Consider the following 16,087-nt stretch of genomic DNA (forward strand, 5'->3'; position numbering starts at 1 on the left):
TATTCTCGCCGATAAATGTAACGAAACTAAACGTACACAATGAATAACTAGCTCAGTGGCTTATGAGCAATTACACTGAATTTCAGGATTTAAAAGCCAACGTTTTCGCACTTTGAGACGTATAAAGCACAGCAAAAAGACAACACGTACAGGCGAGCGAGCGGATATGCAACACGATTCTTACATAATTATAGGCAATAATAGTACAAATTACAAGGTTTTTCTTGGAAAATAATGGAATTGGCGCTTAGGACAGTTTTGCGATTATGCGTATACTGCCGTTATACGCATAATTGTCCCATGTTACTTTTCGTGCATTTTGACTTTTTGTTATCAAACAGTTTATTTTTACGTATAGTTTTAGAAAACACCCACCAAAAATTAACTTTGTTCAGAAACTCAATGAAAAACAAGCCAAGTCATTTTGTCCCATTGTTGAATTTCCACGCTTAACTGTCCCACTACTATTTCTACGCATAACTGTCACACTATACCATTCGCTGCGTTGAACTTGAGCAAAATATTCAGTAGGCAGTTTTGAATTAGATGGTGTTTGGGAAAATCGTTTGAACATATTTTTATGTTGGCTTTACATCCCATGTGGAACACAACCCGTTTTATGTGTTTGAATTATCGGGATGCATTCATCATTCATGCGAGTCAAATTTGATTGAAATTTTCAATATCAAAATATTATTTCCCATCCATTTTTCAATGAATTTCAGTTGAATTTTCAGGGTCAATCACAAAATTCTTCTAGTTTTTGGAACCGCGGTCATCGATCAGTAAGACCAAGCTGAGGGTCGTGGGTTCGAATCACACCGGTCGAGGATCTTTTCGGGTTGGAAATTCGCTCGACTTCCCAAGGCATAGAGTATTTTCGTACCTGCCACACGATATAAAATGGTCATTGGCATAGTAAGCTCTCAGTTAATAACTGTGTAAGTGCTCATAGAACACTAAGCTGAGAAGCAGGCTCTGTCCCAGTGCGGACGTAACGCCAGAAAGAAGAAGAAGAAACTCTCTAACTTACACATCCACTCTTTCTATCACTAACTCATACATTTTCTCATTATCACACATACAGAAAACTTTGCTTTCCATCCCATACTGCAAAATCGTATTTCTTCACTTCCCCGCACGTGGCTCCGTTTGGCACATGTCACTTGAGCCTTCATTAGATGCCTTAACATAGTCCTGAGGTTATACGTCCTCTACATTCGGTACAATATATACGTAAGAACGGTCATCTACAGCAGTATGCTTAGCACATAATTGGTCACTACTTTCAGTGGGACTGTTATGCGTAGAAATTGACCAAAAACCTCGTATTTCTAGGCATAACAGTCCCACTTTGAATTTCGTAGCAAAATTTACTTTATTCCCATAATCCAAACTCTTGACTCTAATGAACACACTATTCTTTATACTATTGTAATGATTTTAATTTAATTTACCACACACCTGGCCAATACGAGGCCTAAATGTGTTAAAATCTTTAAACGCGTTTTTCTCGATTACATATTTTGGAACATGGGACAGTTATGCGTATAACGGCAGTATAGTATATGTCATTTATGCAAATTGCAGCTCTTTTGACCAGAAAAAAAACTTTTCCTTTCATACCAAGGTGCTTCAAAGGCTTGATCTTCCAGTTTTGATTTTTGTCCCGCGTCTCCATACATTCAACGCACTGTGCGATGACACAAACGGAGAGACAGAAAATTGCTGATATCCATGCTTATCAATTTCTACTTATCGTGTCTTGTTGTTTGATATAGTAAAATCCCCTTACCACCATCAAAGTATTGATCTCAATTGATCTGCTTAAATGAAACATTTGTTCAAGCCTCAAGGGTCGCAGTAGTAAGCACTGGACCAAAGCTAGGATAGGACGTGACAGCTCATCCAAGACTGCCCTGTTGTTTTTCAGTCGATAACCTTGACGATACAGAAGCCAGTGCAACCAGAATCCTTTTAAAGCAAACCTTGTGAACAAATTCAAACATCAAGGTTCATGATTTTGTTGTTTCTTATACGTTTCATTCATTCAGTGCAATAGAGGATGCTAGCTTATTAAAAATCAGGTTTATATTAACCCAAGATCGGTCGCATGCGTGTACTGAGTACACGCACCCTGAAAAAAGTTCGCTTTTCTTGCACAGCTCGAGCGAGGTGGTGTCGGCAATGGATAAATGCGCGACAGCTCTTGAGTTAAACAACGGCGATATTTTTGAGAAAATTGAAACAATTTCCAGTACATTGCTTTGAAGTAAGTATTTTTAATTCATTTTAGAGTTGTAGAGGTTTTCGGAACGCCGGGAGTTCGGTTTACGGTTCGTGGGTTTTGCTGGGCAGTGTTTTGGAAAGCCCAAGCAAGACGCTTCGTTTTCGGGACGCCGGGAGTTTGGATTTCAGTTCCCGGTTTTGCTGGGTAGTGTTTTGGAAAGCCCATGCAAGACGTTTCGTTTTCGGGACGCCGGGAGTTTGGTTTTTGGTTCGCGTGTTGTGCTGGGCAGTGTTTTGTAAAGCCCAAGCAAGACGCTTCGTTTTCGGGACGCCGGGAGTTAGGTTTTCGGTTCGCGGGTTTTGCTGGGCAGTGTTTTGGAAAGCCCAAACAAGACGCTTCGTTTTCGGGACGCCGGGAGTTTGGTTTTTGGTTCGCGTGTTGTGCTGGGCAGTGTTTTGTAAAGCCCAAGCAAGACGCTTCGTTTTCGGGACGCCGGGAGTTAGGTTTTCGGTTCGCGGGTTTTGCTGGGCAGTGTTTTGGAAAGCCCAAGCAAGACGCTTCGTTTTCGGAACGCCGGGAGTTCGGTTTACGGTTCGTGGGTTTTGCTGGGCAGTGTTTTGGAAAGCCCAAGCAAGACGCTTCGTTTTCGGGACGCCGGGAGTTTGGATTTCAGTTCCCGGTTTTGCTGGGTAGTGTTTTGGAAAGCCCATGCAAGACGTTTCGTTTTCGGGACGCCGGGAGTTCGGTTTTCGGTTCGCGGGTTTTGCTGGGCAGTGTTTTGGAAAGCCCAAACAAGACGCTTCGTTTTCGGGACGCCGGGAGTTTGGTTTTTGGTTCGCGTGTTGTGCTGGGCAGTGTTTTGTAAAGCCCAAGCAAGACGCTTCGTTTTCGGGACGCCGGGAGTTCGGTTTTCGGTTCGCGGGTTTTGCTGGGCAGTGTTTTGGAAAGCCCAAGCAAGACGCTTCGTTTTCGGGACGCCGGGAATTCGGTTTTCGGTTCGTGGGTTTTGCTGGGCAGTGTTTTGGAAAGCCCAAGCAAGACGCTTCGTTTTCGGGACGCCGGGAGTTCGGTTTGCGGTTCGCGTGTTTTGGAAAGCCCAAGCAAGACGCTTCGTTTTCGGAACGCCGGGAGTTCGGTTTACGGTTCGTGGGTTTTGCTGGGCAGTGTTTTGGAAAGCCCAAGCAAGACGCTTCGTTTTCGGGACGCCGGGAGTTTGGATTTCAGTTCCCGGTTTTGCTGGGTAGTGTTTTGGAAAGCCCATGCAAGACGTTTCGTTTTCGGGACGCCGGGAGTTCGGTTTTCGGTTCGCGGGTTTTGCTGGGCAGTGTTTTGGAAAGCCCAAACAAGACGCTTCGTTTTCGGGACGCCGGGAGTTTGGTTTTTGGTTCGCGTGTTGTGCTGGGCAGTGTTTTGTAAAGCCCAAGCAAGACGCTTCGTTTTCGGGACGCCGGGAGTTCGGTTTTCGGTTCGCGGGTTTTGCTGGGCAGTGTTTTGGAAAGCCCAAGCAAGACGCTTCGTTTTCGGGACGCCGGGAATTCGGTTTTCGGTTCGTGGGTTTTGCTGGGCAGTGTTTTGGAAAGCCCAAGCAAGACGCTTCGTTTTCGGGACGCCGGGAGTTCGGTTTGCGGTTCGCGTGTTTTGGAAAGCCCAAGCAAGACGGTTCGTTTTCGAGGCGCCGAGAAGTTTTACTGTTCGCGCTGTGTGAGTGCGAAAAGATATTCGTGTTCAGTCGAGGATGGATTACCAACTGGTGAGCTCGTTTCATGCTTATGATAACACATTTTTTCATGTATTCGTTACATTTTTGTAATATTCAATCAAGCTTTGTATGGTTCGTCACTACAAGTGTCGGCATTATGCCTGTTTAATACAATTCTAATAAACAAAGAAACTTTTTGACATAACTTAAAATATTTTTTGAATTGTTCGACATTATGAATGTCGACCTTTATTTTGAAACTTCTACCAAAGACTTTTCTTCTTGAGGCATAAATGTTCAGTAATACTTTTACGTAATTTCCAAACAAACTATGTATGGTTCTTCACTACAAGTGTCGGCATTATTCCTGTTTCATATAATTTAAAATATACGCATATATATATTTCTCTTTTCGCCATGAATAAAATCTTCGTTTGAATGGTTCGACATTACAGATGTTGACGTTTATTTCAAATCTTCTAAAAAAACTTTTTGAGACAAAACTAAAAACTAGCTTTATCACCGACCAAAGGTGACTCCCAGATCTTTTCCTTCTCCACTAATAAACACCCTTCCCGTGGTGATTGTGGAGATGCAGAGGTATTCTCGGTCTCTAGAAGCAACAATCATTACACCCTAACATTCCTTCCCTATCCCAACTGACTGTAAGGACTTGGCCGGCGCCGTTATTGATCAATAATATTAGATCTGCTAAAATTGCACTCCGAGAGTAAGCGGAAACTCCCATCCTTTACTCATTTGGATCGCAGTGCAATTATTACCAGTTCCGATCAATCACGGAGTAGCAACCATTGACATGTACAGTCAGTCTATGCTATGCTATGCTATGCTTAATTCATTTTAGAGTTGTAGAAGCACATGCGGTAAACCTAAAATCGAATATAAATGAATGTGTAGCAAAATGATTTCATGAAAAATTTGAAACTTTTTATTAAAACTCGAATTTATGCAACACGGCCAGGCTAGCAACAAAGTGCCCTGTTGCAATCCAACTCAACGATGTGAAAGTAGGCCTTTGCCAAAACGACCAATGAGAAGTGGTCTTTTTTGACAGGCAATTGGTTTCGTTTTTGCACTCTGACCTGACTTGTTTTGTCTTAGGACCAAAGAAGCCCAGTGGATCGAATAATTTTGCGAGCTTCCTTCTCGTCACGTCGTCGATGCGTTCGTCGGAGACTAACACCGAAAACCAATCCTCGGCTGGATTCCACGTTACGCCTAACGTCTTCACGATCAATTTCGAGTTGTCATCTGCAGGGTTGGGAAAAAAAATTGAAATTCACTCTACAGTAGCCAAGCAAAGCCAATCACAGTCAGCGAAACCAGTGAAACTCACGCCCATCGCTGCTGTAGGCAAAATGCCTTGAAAATAGCAAAACACCCGTTGCTAAGGGCAACCCAAAACTACTATAGAAAAATGTTCTATTTCCCGCTGCATTTCCCGCATTTAGAGCCTTCAATGACACTAATGATTTAGAAAATTCGTACACCCAACATAGGCTACTTGATGAGATTCACGTTTTTGAACTACTGTACTGGGAGAGACACGTGATTTTCGCGAAAATTCAAGCCTACTACTATTACCATTCCCAGCACTGGTCATCTGTAACCTCGAACGAATTGCCCCGCAGAGCATCAGGAACATTTTCGAGTATGTCATGATGATTTGCGCACCATTTATGAGCATCGAAGCAACCCTTTGCCAATAGACCTGTTACTTCTCGTTGCAGTTGACACGCCGCATCAATAGTGTCGGCGCCCGACAGGATGTCATCCATATACGTGCCTTTCTCGACGACCTTAGCAGCTTCAGGGAATTCATCCTCATGATCTTCAGCGGTCTGCTTGAGCGCCATGGTGGCTTGAAACGGTGATGGTGCCAGCCCATACGTAACTGTTGTGAGCTCTCGAATGGTCAAAGGTTCCTCTCGATTGTAGCGCCAGAAAATACGCCGATATTTTGTGTCTTCTGAGCGCACGTCGACCTGGCGAAACATTTTGGGAATGTTCAATATGAATGAATACATACTGGCATCCCCGGAATCGAAGCAGGATAGCTATGAGGTCGTTCTGAATGGTCGGCCCAGTCATCAGAACGTCGTTGATGGAAACGCCAGAGAACGATTTAGCAGAACCGTCAAATACGACCCTTAATTTGGTCGTCGTGCTTGATGGTGCTTGTACGCAGTGGTTGGGCAGATAAAACACCGAATTATGTTTCTCTAACGAGTCCTCCTGTACCACACGCATATGCCCGAGCAGCTCGTATTCTCGAATGAACTGCGAGTATTGCTCCTTCAATTCCGGCTGCATATCCAATTTTCCCTCCAGGTTCAGATAGCGCCACAGCGCTATACTACGCGGATCGCCCAACTCATGTCTTCGTTCGTTGAAGAAGTGTTGCACAACGTATCTTCCCTCTTCAGTTCGCCGGTGAGTGCGCCTGAAATGCTCCAAACATCTCTCGTCATCCGCCTTCGGAGACAGGCGAATCTCGTCACAAGCTTCCACGTTGTAAGAGCTCCTAAGCAGCTCGATAAGCGGCTCATCCTCAGCAGTCTGACAGAAAGTGTGCGCAACGACTGGCGCGTCGCTTGCGATTACTCCTCCAGCGATCCACCCAAGCTTGGTGTTCGTTAGAGTTGGCAGATTCGGGCCGAGCTTGATGTGGTCACTCTCCAGCAATTCCCAGAAGTATTGGGCGCCGATCAGCATATCGACGCGTCCTCGTTTGTTGAAGGCCGGATCAGCCAAGACTTCCTTGTTGCCGATAGGCCATTCCGAAATGTCGAAGGATTTCACCGGCAAGTCACCAGTGATTCGGGGAGTCACCAGCAAGTCAAGATCAACAGTATATTCTCCATGGCAGGACTTCACGGTGGTGTGCAGTAAACGAAGAATTCGTGTATTGTTGCCGTTCAATCCACTAATCGTATTCTCAAGGAAAGTAGATTCGCAAACCTCTCTGTTACAAAATTCATTTGCGAGGCGGAGTCCAGTAGCACCCGGCATGGGTAGGGTGTGTCGCACATGAGCCTATGCATGCTATAAAACGTTTGACTTTTACTGTGCGCGCTGTTTTCAAGTTGCCCGTGAGAAAGCGAGACAGCACCAACACACGGCGCACAGTAAAAGTCAAAAGAACAAAAGAATTTATGGCACGTACAGAGGCTCATACTGTATACGAATACCACAGCAGTCGAGAGCAAAGTTTGCTTTTTTTGGCCTTCCACACTTGTACACAGAGTTGTGGAAGTTCCTGATGATGGATTACTGTCAATCGGAGTTGGACTTGGCTTCACTAATGGTATGGGTGCTTCCGTTGGCCTTGCTGAAGAAGTCTTCTTGGAAGAGTCGTCGGCATGCAGCAGTGTATGATGTTTCTTGCCGCACTCACGACAAGAATGGTTCGAGGCACACGCGTTGGTGCGGTGGCCTTTCATCGAACAGTTGAAGCAGGCACCGCATCGCTTCAAAACATCATATTTTTCACTCACACTTTTGTTCTTAAAACACTCACATTGTTCTTGTAGAAAATCCAGCGTCGCCGTATATGTGGGCCCTTCTTCTGGCGGGCTTCCCAGGCTACCCGCAGCTTTTTGTCCATCTTCGCAGCAATGAGGTTCACCAGCATCTGTTCCCCGAGCCAACGCCACAGGTAACTCTTGATTCCTCAGGGCGTCAACGTTTTTCGTGCAAACGTCGATCACCTTCCTCATGTTCACAACATTTTCCTGCCCAACTTTCGGCAAGTTAAACAGATTCTCGATGTGCTTGTCGTTTATCCTCATACCGCTGTTCAAGCACCAACCAAACGGCATCGTAGTTGTTATTATTGACCAGATCCTGGTCGATGATACCGGCTGCTTGCCCGACCAGGCAATTTCGAAGATGATAAAGTTTAAGCGCCGACTCTTCGTTCACTATGGACCGATGCACGAGTTCACTAATTTGACGTTTGAGCGGTGCCGAATTCACTCGTTGCCATGGTCACGTAGATAACACGGCACCGCTCAAACGTCAGATAGTGAACTCGTGCATAGGTCCATTTGTCGTTTTAGCGGTGCCGTGTTATTTATGTGACCATGGAAACCAGTGCATTCGGCACCGCTTAAACGTCAAATTAGTGAACTCGTGCATCGGTCCATAGTGATATTACACAGAGAACCACTCAGATGGAGCTTGGGTTTAAGGTTTTACCATCTTCAATGTATAATCACACGGGATTATCACAGAAGGCCGAATCACAATTCGGCCTTCTTTGATTTGGCCTTTTGTATGTTTCGGCCTTTTGTGATTCGGCCTTTTGTGGTAGATCCTAATCACACTACCCTTAAAAGCCCCATTTTGGTAGGTAGTAGTTTTTCGTTAGTGATGAATGAGATATTCGACCGTGAGGATTGTTTTAAATTAATGATCGTGGTTTACGGCTAACCAGCCAAGTGGAAGTTTAACAACTACCGGATTACTAAACATTACATATACTTTGCAAATGGATTAAATGGACAAATTGATGTGAAATTTGCGGAAAAGTTTCACGTTTTATCGGTGAGAAACGAACTCATGACCCCCTGTTCTCTAGATAGGGCGCGTTACCCCTACGCCACGAGAGGACTCATGGACGCAAAAGTTAACCTGAATTCGATTTCAGCTCAATAATCACGTAGTCCTCTTTCGCAAAGCGCAGCAATTTCGGAAGAATTAGATGCCCATCAAAACACAAAAAGCCTGGTAGAAAGGTATCGGGGCAAAATTAACACTTTTGTGAAATTTAGTGAAAACATTATTATTAATGGATGTCAAACGTTCTGATATGTAAAAGGGAGATCACATTAACAATAAAAAGCTTTGCTCAAAAATTAGATTTTTCTACCGTATTGCTTATAAATAAATTTGAGGCTAAGAAAAACATGAAAGCCAGATTTTAGAGGATAATTGAAGCAAACCATAATATTTTATACCGTCAAACTGTTCGTGTACAATACAGATTTCATACAGTGTATAAAATTTAAAAAAATGTAAGTAATAATATTCCATGTACCTACTAACCTCGATTCCCACCGTAGTAATGTTTGTTGGGATTGCCCATTGCCTGTGCCATGTTTGCCTGTTGTTGTTGACCAGGGTTATGGCCTGACTGACGAATGGGCCGTTGCTGATGCATTCCCGGTACTGGCGCCTGGGAGTAGTTAGTCGGTCGTTGGATGGGAGCTGGGTATCGCTGAGGCATGCCCCCACCCTGGACACCCTGTGGAGGACGACCCCCACCGGCACCTCCCAGTCCTGCTGGAGGTTGCTGGTTGGGGGGCATCATATTTCGATTTGGATTGGGCTGCTGAGACTGCGGTGGTTGACTCATTTGCTGTTGGGGATGTTGTTGTGGATTTTGCTGTTGTGGTGGCTGCTGTTGGTTAGACTGCTGGTTTTGCTGCTGCTGTTGTTGTTGAATCAGTTGATTTTGTATCTCCCACTGTAAGGGCGACAGAAGAACAAACATATTAGGACTTTTATATTTAATGCAATCACTTAAACTTACTGCTGTTGCGTAACCCTTATGATGTGGCGGACTCGCTTGGGGTGGAATCTGTTTTAAATTATTCATTGCATCAGAATTCAAAGGGCTTTTCAGCTGCCGACCATTCTGCAAGGATTAATAAGGGAAGAAGTGTTTCATCTTATATTCATACGCCATATGAACTCACGCAAACACACAGAAATTTTGAGGAAAACATCACCTTGTTAATAATTAAACATCCTGATTTAGACAGAGACAATAGTAGCGATGAAATATTAAGTACCAATCAACTAGTGACTGATGATGACCGATGATTAATCCTTGCAAATTGGAATGTTGTAATATGGATATTCCGTGGGTGAGTAAATAAGTACCAACTATATTAGAGGAATAAAACTCATGCTTGATGGGATAGAAATAATAACAAATGGGTTTGAATTTCGACTATAGTTTATTTTGAAGGCTAAACAAGTTTTTTTTTTAATTGATACAGAATATTGAATGTAGAATTTGTTTAGTGGGAATTTCAGACGTTCGAAATGTTTTCAAACCCACGATTTTAATCGAGAAATGCGTGCTGTTACCAAATAGCCAGAAACATAACATGAAATAGAAAAAGCAAAACCACAAAAGACATAACAACTATTTATATCGTTTAAATGAGTGATAACTCACGGGATCCTGCATATGCGATTGGGGTTGGTTTCCTTTCATGTATGCTGCGGCTGCAGCGGCAGATTGCGGATTCGTTGTGGGCCCTCCGCGGAATTGCTGAGAAATAGCGTTTGCCGCCAACGCTAACGGTGAATTTAAGAACTGCGATGCGTTGGGATAGTTCGGAAGTTGCTGTTGCGGAGGCGGAGCGTTCGATGGGGTTTGGCCACCGTGTCCACCGAACATTCCAGCAGCAGCTGCCGGTATTCCGTAATTTTGTGTAGCTCCTGCACCGCTGAAAAATGCACTCTGGCCTCCAGCGGAATTTGAGTAGAAGCTATTGTTCTGCAGTGGTGGAGCGGGTTGGAACATCCCCATGTATTGTTGGCCATAAGGTTGTCCAACTGATCCACTCTTAGAACCTATTGCACCGATTTGTTGGGATGACGGTTTTACCGACGACGACATGAGCGAGTTTGTGCTCGAAGAGATCAGCATTGTACTTGGATTGTTCATCTGTTGCGACGGAGAAGGATTGTACGGACTTTGGACGGCACCGCCCATTCGAAACTGTGAAGTAATACTCGGATACATGTCTGGCGTTGGGGCAGTTTGCAGATTTGGAGGCGTAGTCATATACGCGTTGTATGGACCAGTTCCGGTAGTTCCGTAATGACCGGGGAATTGCGAAAACTGCGAACGACCCGCTGCTTCTATTTGGAATGCATTGTAGAGCCCACCTTGAGAAGGCATTGCTGACGAATTATAAATCACCGCTGGTGGCGAAGGAATCGCAGACATTCCGTACTGGGATGGCTGGAAATAAGTCTGGGGCGCGGATGGAATAGTTCCTTGCTGCATTGGTGGAGGCGATAGTCCTAAGCCTGTCGATTGATGCATGTTCTGTTGCGTTGGTTTCACCTTGCATACATTTACATTGTTGGCTAGAACATCATGTTTCATGTTCATATTTGCAGCCGATTGATGCTGAACATTGTTTCCTTGACCGACAACTGCGTGTTGTGGGTTGTTATAATTATTATCACCATCGTTGCCTCCTGTCGTACCACCAATCACTACGCTATCGTTATTGGCCTTGCTGTAGTGTTGATCAAGTGATTGTTGCTCTTGTCCGAAACCTCCTGCGTACGACTGACCAGCAGCCGCCGCAGCGGCCAAAGTGTGGGCCTGGTGAGCATGGGTTAAGTTGCTGTGTGAGTGTTGGAACTGATGAAGATGCTGTTGATGCTGAGAATTTACAGCTGCGAAGTTGGCTGCCAGTTGCACAGCTGCAGCAGCTGCATTTGCCGCACTTGACGGATCTTCTGTTACATGTTCCGGGACACTAGGCATCTCCCATACTTTTTTCACACTAGCAATCTTCATATTCAACTCTGCCGTAGATGGCGAAATCATATTTTGTGCCTTAGGAAGACAGAGCCCAGCTGCTTTATTTTTTGCCTCAATCAGTTGGGAAAGATCAGCGTCGAATGTGAATGGTTTCATTTCTTTATCATAGTCGGCTTCCGCAGGTTTAGGGAAGGACATATTATGCAATGCACTAGTAATAACATCGGTTTGAGAACTAGGTTGTTGCTGTTGAGGAACTTGTTGCTGCAATGGTACTTGATTTTGCTGCAATTGTTGTTGTTGCTGTGGTTGTTGCGGACCATTTGTTGGCTGTGGCCTCTGTGGGGGTTGCTGTTGTTGTTGTTGTTGTTCCATAATGTCATGCATTGAACCAGATTGTGGGACACCAGCTGCGACCTTGAATGCTTCTTCCTGTGATGGATGTCGCACAGTATGTTCTTGCTTGACCAATTGCACCATTTGTTGTTGATGTTGAAGCTGCTGTTGCTGTTGTTGTTGCTGCTGCTGCTGTTGCTGTTGTTGATGGAGTGCAATCAATTGACCTGGTGCAGCTCCACCAGAGTGTTGCCGTTTGATTTGGGCAGGTGCGTGACCTTGTGGTTGTTGCTGTTGCACTTGAATTTGCAGTGGTTGCTGTATTTGTTGTGGCTGAAGCATGTGCTGTGGCACTGTGGAAACAACGACTGTCGAAGATTTGTAGTTGGTATTTTCAAAAATGATCGTATTTACGGGTGGCGTGGCTCCATCTAAATGTTGCTTACTATTATCAGTCTTGGAAGAGTTGACGTTCAACGTGTTTACTTTCTCTTGCACTGGCTGTGGCTGGGAACTAGCCACAACGTTTGCTTCAGACTCATTGGTTTCGCCACCGCTTTGTTGTCCATCCTGGAAGCCACCCTCACGTCTTTCCTTTGGTTTGACCATACGAGGTGTAATGTTCATTGATCGATTGTTTGTTTGACCTCTGGGATCTTGATTCGGCTTAGGTTGTTGCATGACAGGTTGAGCTGCAGGTGTTGTTGGCTTTGGACCGGCGGTTGTTGGTGCTCCAGATGGAACAACGGTATTTGGCTTTGCAATCGTTGTCGAAGGTTTTCCCACGGGTACCGTCGAACTCGGTTGCACTGACTTAATGCCTGGAGGTTGCTGTTGTTTGGGTCGAGGTTGGCCAGTTTTCAAGCTCTCCTTGCTGGCATCATCCGTATCATGACTTTCACTTTCAGTTCTGGGTTTCTCTTTCGACTTCTCGTCATGAGATTCTGTTTTACTGTCATTGCGCGTTTTCTTTTCCAAGGAAGCTTTTAATTTTTCTTGATCAGAAAGGGTTTCTTCAGCTGGCTTGCCAGGTGGCTTCATGTTTCCAGAAGGGCTTCTTTGAGGCAGTGGACCACTGGTAGGTGGCTTCGGACCTCCGACAGGTTTGTTTGTAAGCCCAGCACTCAAAGCAGCTTGTTTCTGCTTTGTTCGGTCGTCTGCGTTCAATGTTTGATCTGCTGGCTTCATATCTTTCGGCACAGATTGATTTTTTGATTCTGTTTTTTCTTCACTACTTCCGAAAGGACTCTTCGAACTGGGTGGACCATATCCATCCATTTTCTTCCCAACCGTAGTTTTGCGGAAACCTGGGCCGCTCATAGCAGAACTCATCCCACCACGCCCTCTCCGGGATGGTTCTCCGCGTGGAGCAAACCCTTCTTTCATATTTTGAGCCTGCCCAACTGATGAACCGCTATTTCGATATTGATTACCCATTCCATCCTTTCGTTCGTATTTGCCATCTTTTCTGTATTCTTCGTCGCCATCATCAGAATAGTCTGACTCACTCCAGTAATCTTGATTGTAGTTACGACCCTGGTTCATCCTGTTGCCGCCAGGACCACCCCTACGACCCCAACTTGAACTGCTTCCACCACGATGGAATCCACTACCACCAGCAAAGCCTCCTCGAGAATGTCCTCCTCCGCGTGTTTCATGTCTGCCAGTTCCTCTTGAGTGCATTGGTTTCTTTGAACCATATTTGCTGTCATCCATTTCCCTTCCAGTATCAACACTCATCTTGTTTTCCTGGTCGATTACTTTTCCACTATCGGTTTTAGTTACCTCCAAAGTAGACACATCCTTTTTATCGTCAATTGAAGTCAAACTCGCTTCAGATGCCTTCAGTTCTTCTTCTTCAGCGGCTTCTACTGATTCTTCCCAAGCTGTTGATAACAGTTTAGGCTCATTTGTTTTTAATTCGTCGTTTCTTCCTTTTGAAATTTCATCCAATGCTGGTGAGGATTCTTTGATCCTTTGAAGAATTTGTTTCGGCTCACCCTCAGAAGATTCAGAAATTCTACGACTGTCCGGTTGCTGCTGCTGCTGTAACTGCAGTTGTTGCATTTGGTTTTCCTTTGCCAATGCTGCTGCAGCTTCTGCCTGTCGTCTATCTTCTTTCTCCGTTTCACTTTCCCACGAACCAATGATTTCTCTCGAACTGTTATGATGATGGTGATGGTCCAGTTGACGAGTGTTATCATCGCTGGATACACTAGTTTTCCTTTGAGATGTATCAGATACACTTCTGACCAGCTGTGGCGTAGTTCTACCACCGCTGAGTTTGCTTGATGATTCCCTTCCACTGCTGCTGAAACGGTCATCTTCTTCTGAGTCGATACGTCGTTTCATAATCTCTCTGGGAATCATCTCACGATCTCGTTGTTGCTCTCTGTCTTTCGTCATCGAGTCACGGTCATCTCCGCGATCCCTAAGATCACGACCACGAGAACTATCTTCACCAGGAGCAGCTCTTCTAGATGATTGACTCTTGCCAAAATTTTGTTGGCTATGGATGAATCGTGGATCATACTGTTGAGCGAACGGAACACTTTTGTTCTCAGTTTGTGGTTGTGACTGCGACATCATCGATCCTTGATTGGCAGTGCTACTGTTGCGAGTGATGTTCTGATCTCTAGTAATGTAGCTTCCACTTCCCTGTAAACTATTTCCCGATGGATTTCGTTCAAGTTTACGTTTCTGAAAACGTGGCGGTAAATTGGACTGGAAATTTTTAGAGTAGGGCGGTACTTCACCCCAAGCATCACGCTCACGATCCTGTTCGCCTCTAGCTCTTTCTGTTCTATCTCGCTCTGTCCTATCCCGCTCTCCTCTGTCCCGATCGCGGTAATCTCTATCATATCGTCCATATTCAAAACGATCTCGATCGCGGTCTCTATATTCTTTCGAATCTAGTCTTTCTCGGTCTCCGCCACGAACACTTGAACTGCTGCGTTCCTTACTTTCACCAGATTCGTTAAAACCTGCCACTACTAGATCACGATCTTCGCCATCTTTCGTAGTTGCAGGTGAAGTAACAGAACCAACAACGTTGTCTTCGTTCTTCTTCTGACTTAACTTTTGTTCAAGTTCTTGCAGCTTTCTTGCGGCCGCTTGTTTCCGTTCCATTTCTCGTTTCTGATCTTCTTCTCGACGTTGCTTCAATCTTTCCTTCGCTTCCGCATCTAAGCCTCGTCCTCCTATATGCCCATTTTGTTGCACTGGACGCATATTCGTCTGCTCTCTTTCTTTTTCCTGGCGCTCACGATCAAGACGTTCAATTTGTTCCTGTTCAAGCCTCTCTTGTTCCCGTTCCACTTCTCGACTCCAAGCCATTCGTTTGTCATCTTCCTGTTGAGACTGCTGCTGCTGCAATTGTTGCTGTTGCATTTGCTGTTGTTGCTGTTGTATCTGTGAAGGGGATTTCTCTTGCTTAACAACGGACATTGGAATTTCTTTTGGGGGACTTGGTTCCAATTCGTCATCCGAGAATTGTAATTTCTGGTTATAATCAATTTCATCATCCTTGGCCCATCCTTCGTCTTTAGCAATCGCTTCAATGCGTTGAAGTTCTTCATCTCGTATAATCGGTCGCTGCACAAGTATGTCCGGTTCAACATAAGCTGGAGCAGCCGTTTGAGAGCGATGATCATCGTTTTGATGCTGCTGTTGCCTGTTGGCAAGACGAGGCGGTTGCATCTGTCCACGGCGTCCGCCTGAATACGAGTCTCGGTATCTACCACCCGACTGTGTTGGCGAATAATTTGATCCATGAGATTGATGATGATTCGTTGGAGGAGCCACAAAGCTTGGCAACATGCTGTTGTAGCCCATGTTGCTGTTGTTGCTTCGCATTCCACCTCCACTGCTTCCACCATTGCCGCCTCCAGTATTGCCACGATTGATATCCTCGTTCGAAGAAGGTGGCGGCGTTACAGAATTTCCACCTCCGCCTCCGTTGCCACGATACATGAACGGTGGCATCAGTGCCCGGAACTGAGGCGGTAGGGGTGCAGCTGGTTGCTGTTGGGGGCCCTGGCCCTGTTGGTTGCTGTTTGGCCCGTTCATACCTCCGGCGTTGTTTCCGCCCCCACTGCTCTGCTGTTGTTGCTGCATCCAACTCGCAGCATCCGTTTGAGGCCGCAGACTGACTTGTGGACCATCCATGTACTGACCCATCGCTCTGCCGTCTGTGCCATCGTGGAGATGATGATGCTGCTGTTTGCCGCTCGGACCATACTGACCAGTGCCATCCAGCGAGGGGAACTCGTTCTGAATTTTA

The 16,087-nt window shown here is 45.3% G+C and overlaps 1 protein-coding gene across 13 annotated transcripts in view; it reads right to left on the reverse strand.

Moving 5' to 3' along the window:
• Window positions 1-16,087, reverse strand: part of LOC5579840 (mediator of RNA polymerase II transcription subunit 12) — a 61,500-nt gene that overhangs the window by 12,822 nt on the left and 32,591 nt on the right. For 10 of the 13 annotated variants that reach the window (XM_021855635.1, XM_021855632.1, XM_021855628.1 and 7 more), the window contains exons 5-7: window positions 10,141-16,077; window positions 9,487-9,591; window positions 9,000-9,420 (exon numbers count right to left, since the gene is read on the reverse strand). In XM_021855635.1, coding sequence (XP_021711327.1) covers window positions 9,000-9,420; window positions 9,487-9,591; window positions 10,141-16,077 — 6,463 coding nt within the window. Of the gene's footprint in view, window positions 1-8,991; window positions 9,421-9,486; window positions 9,592-10,140; window positions 16,078-16,087 lie in introns of all 13 variants that reach the window. The other 3 variants (XM_001651466.2, XM_021855637.1, XM_021855638.1) reach the window with 3 other exon arrangements.

Source organism: Aedes aegypti, chromosome 3 (genome assembly GCF_002204515.2).
Source record: "Aedes aegypti strain LVP_AGWG chromosome 3, AaegL5.0 Primary Assembly, whole genome shotgun sequence".
Classification (NCBI taxonomy): Eukaryota; Metazoa; Arthropoda; class Insecta; order Diptera; family Culicidae; genus Aedes; species Aedes aegypti.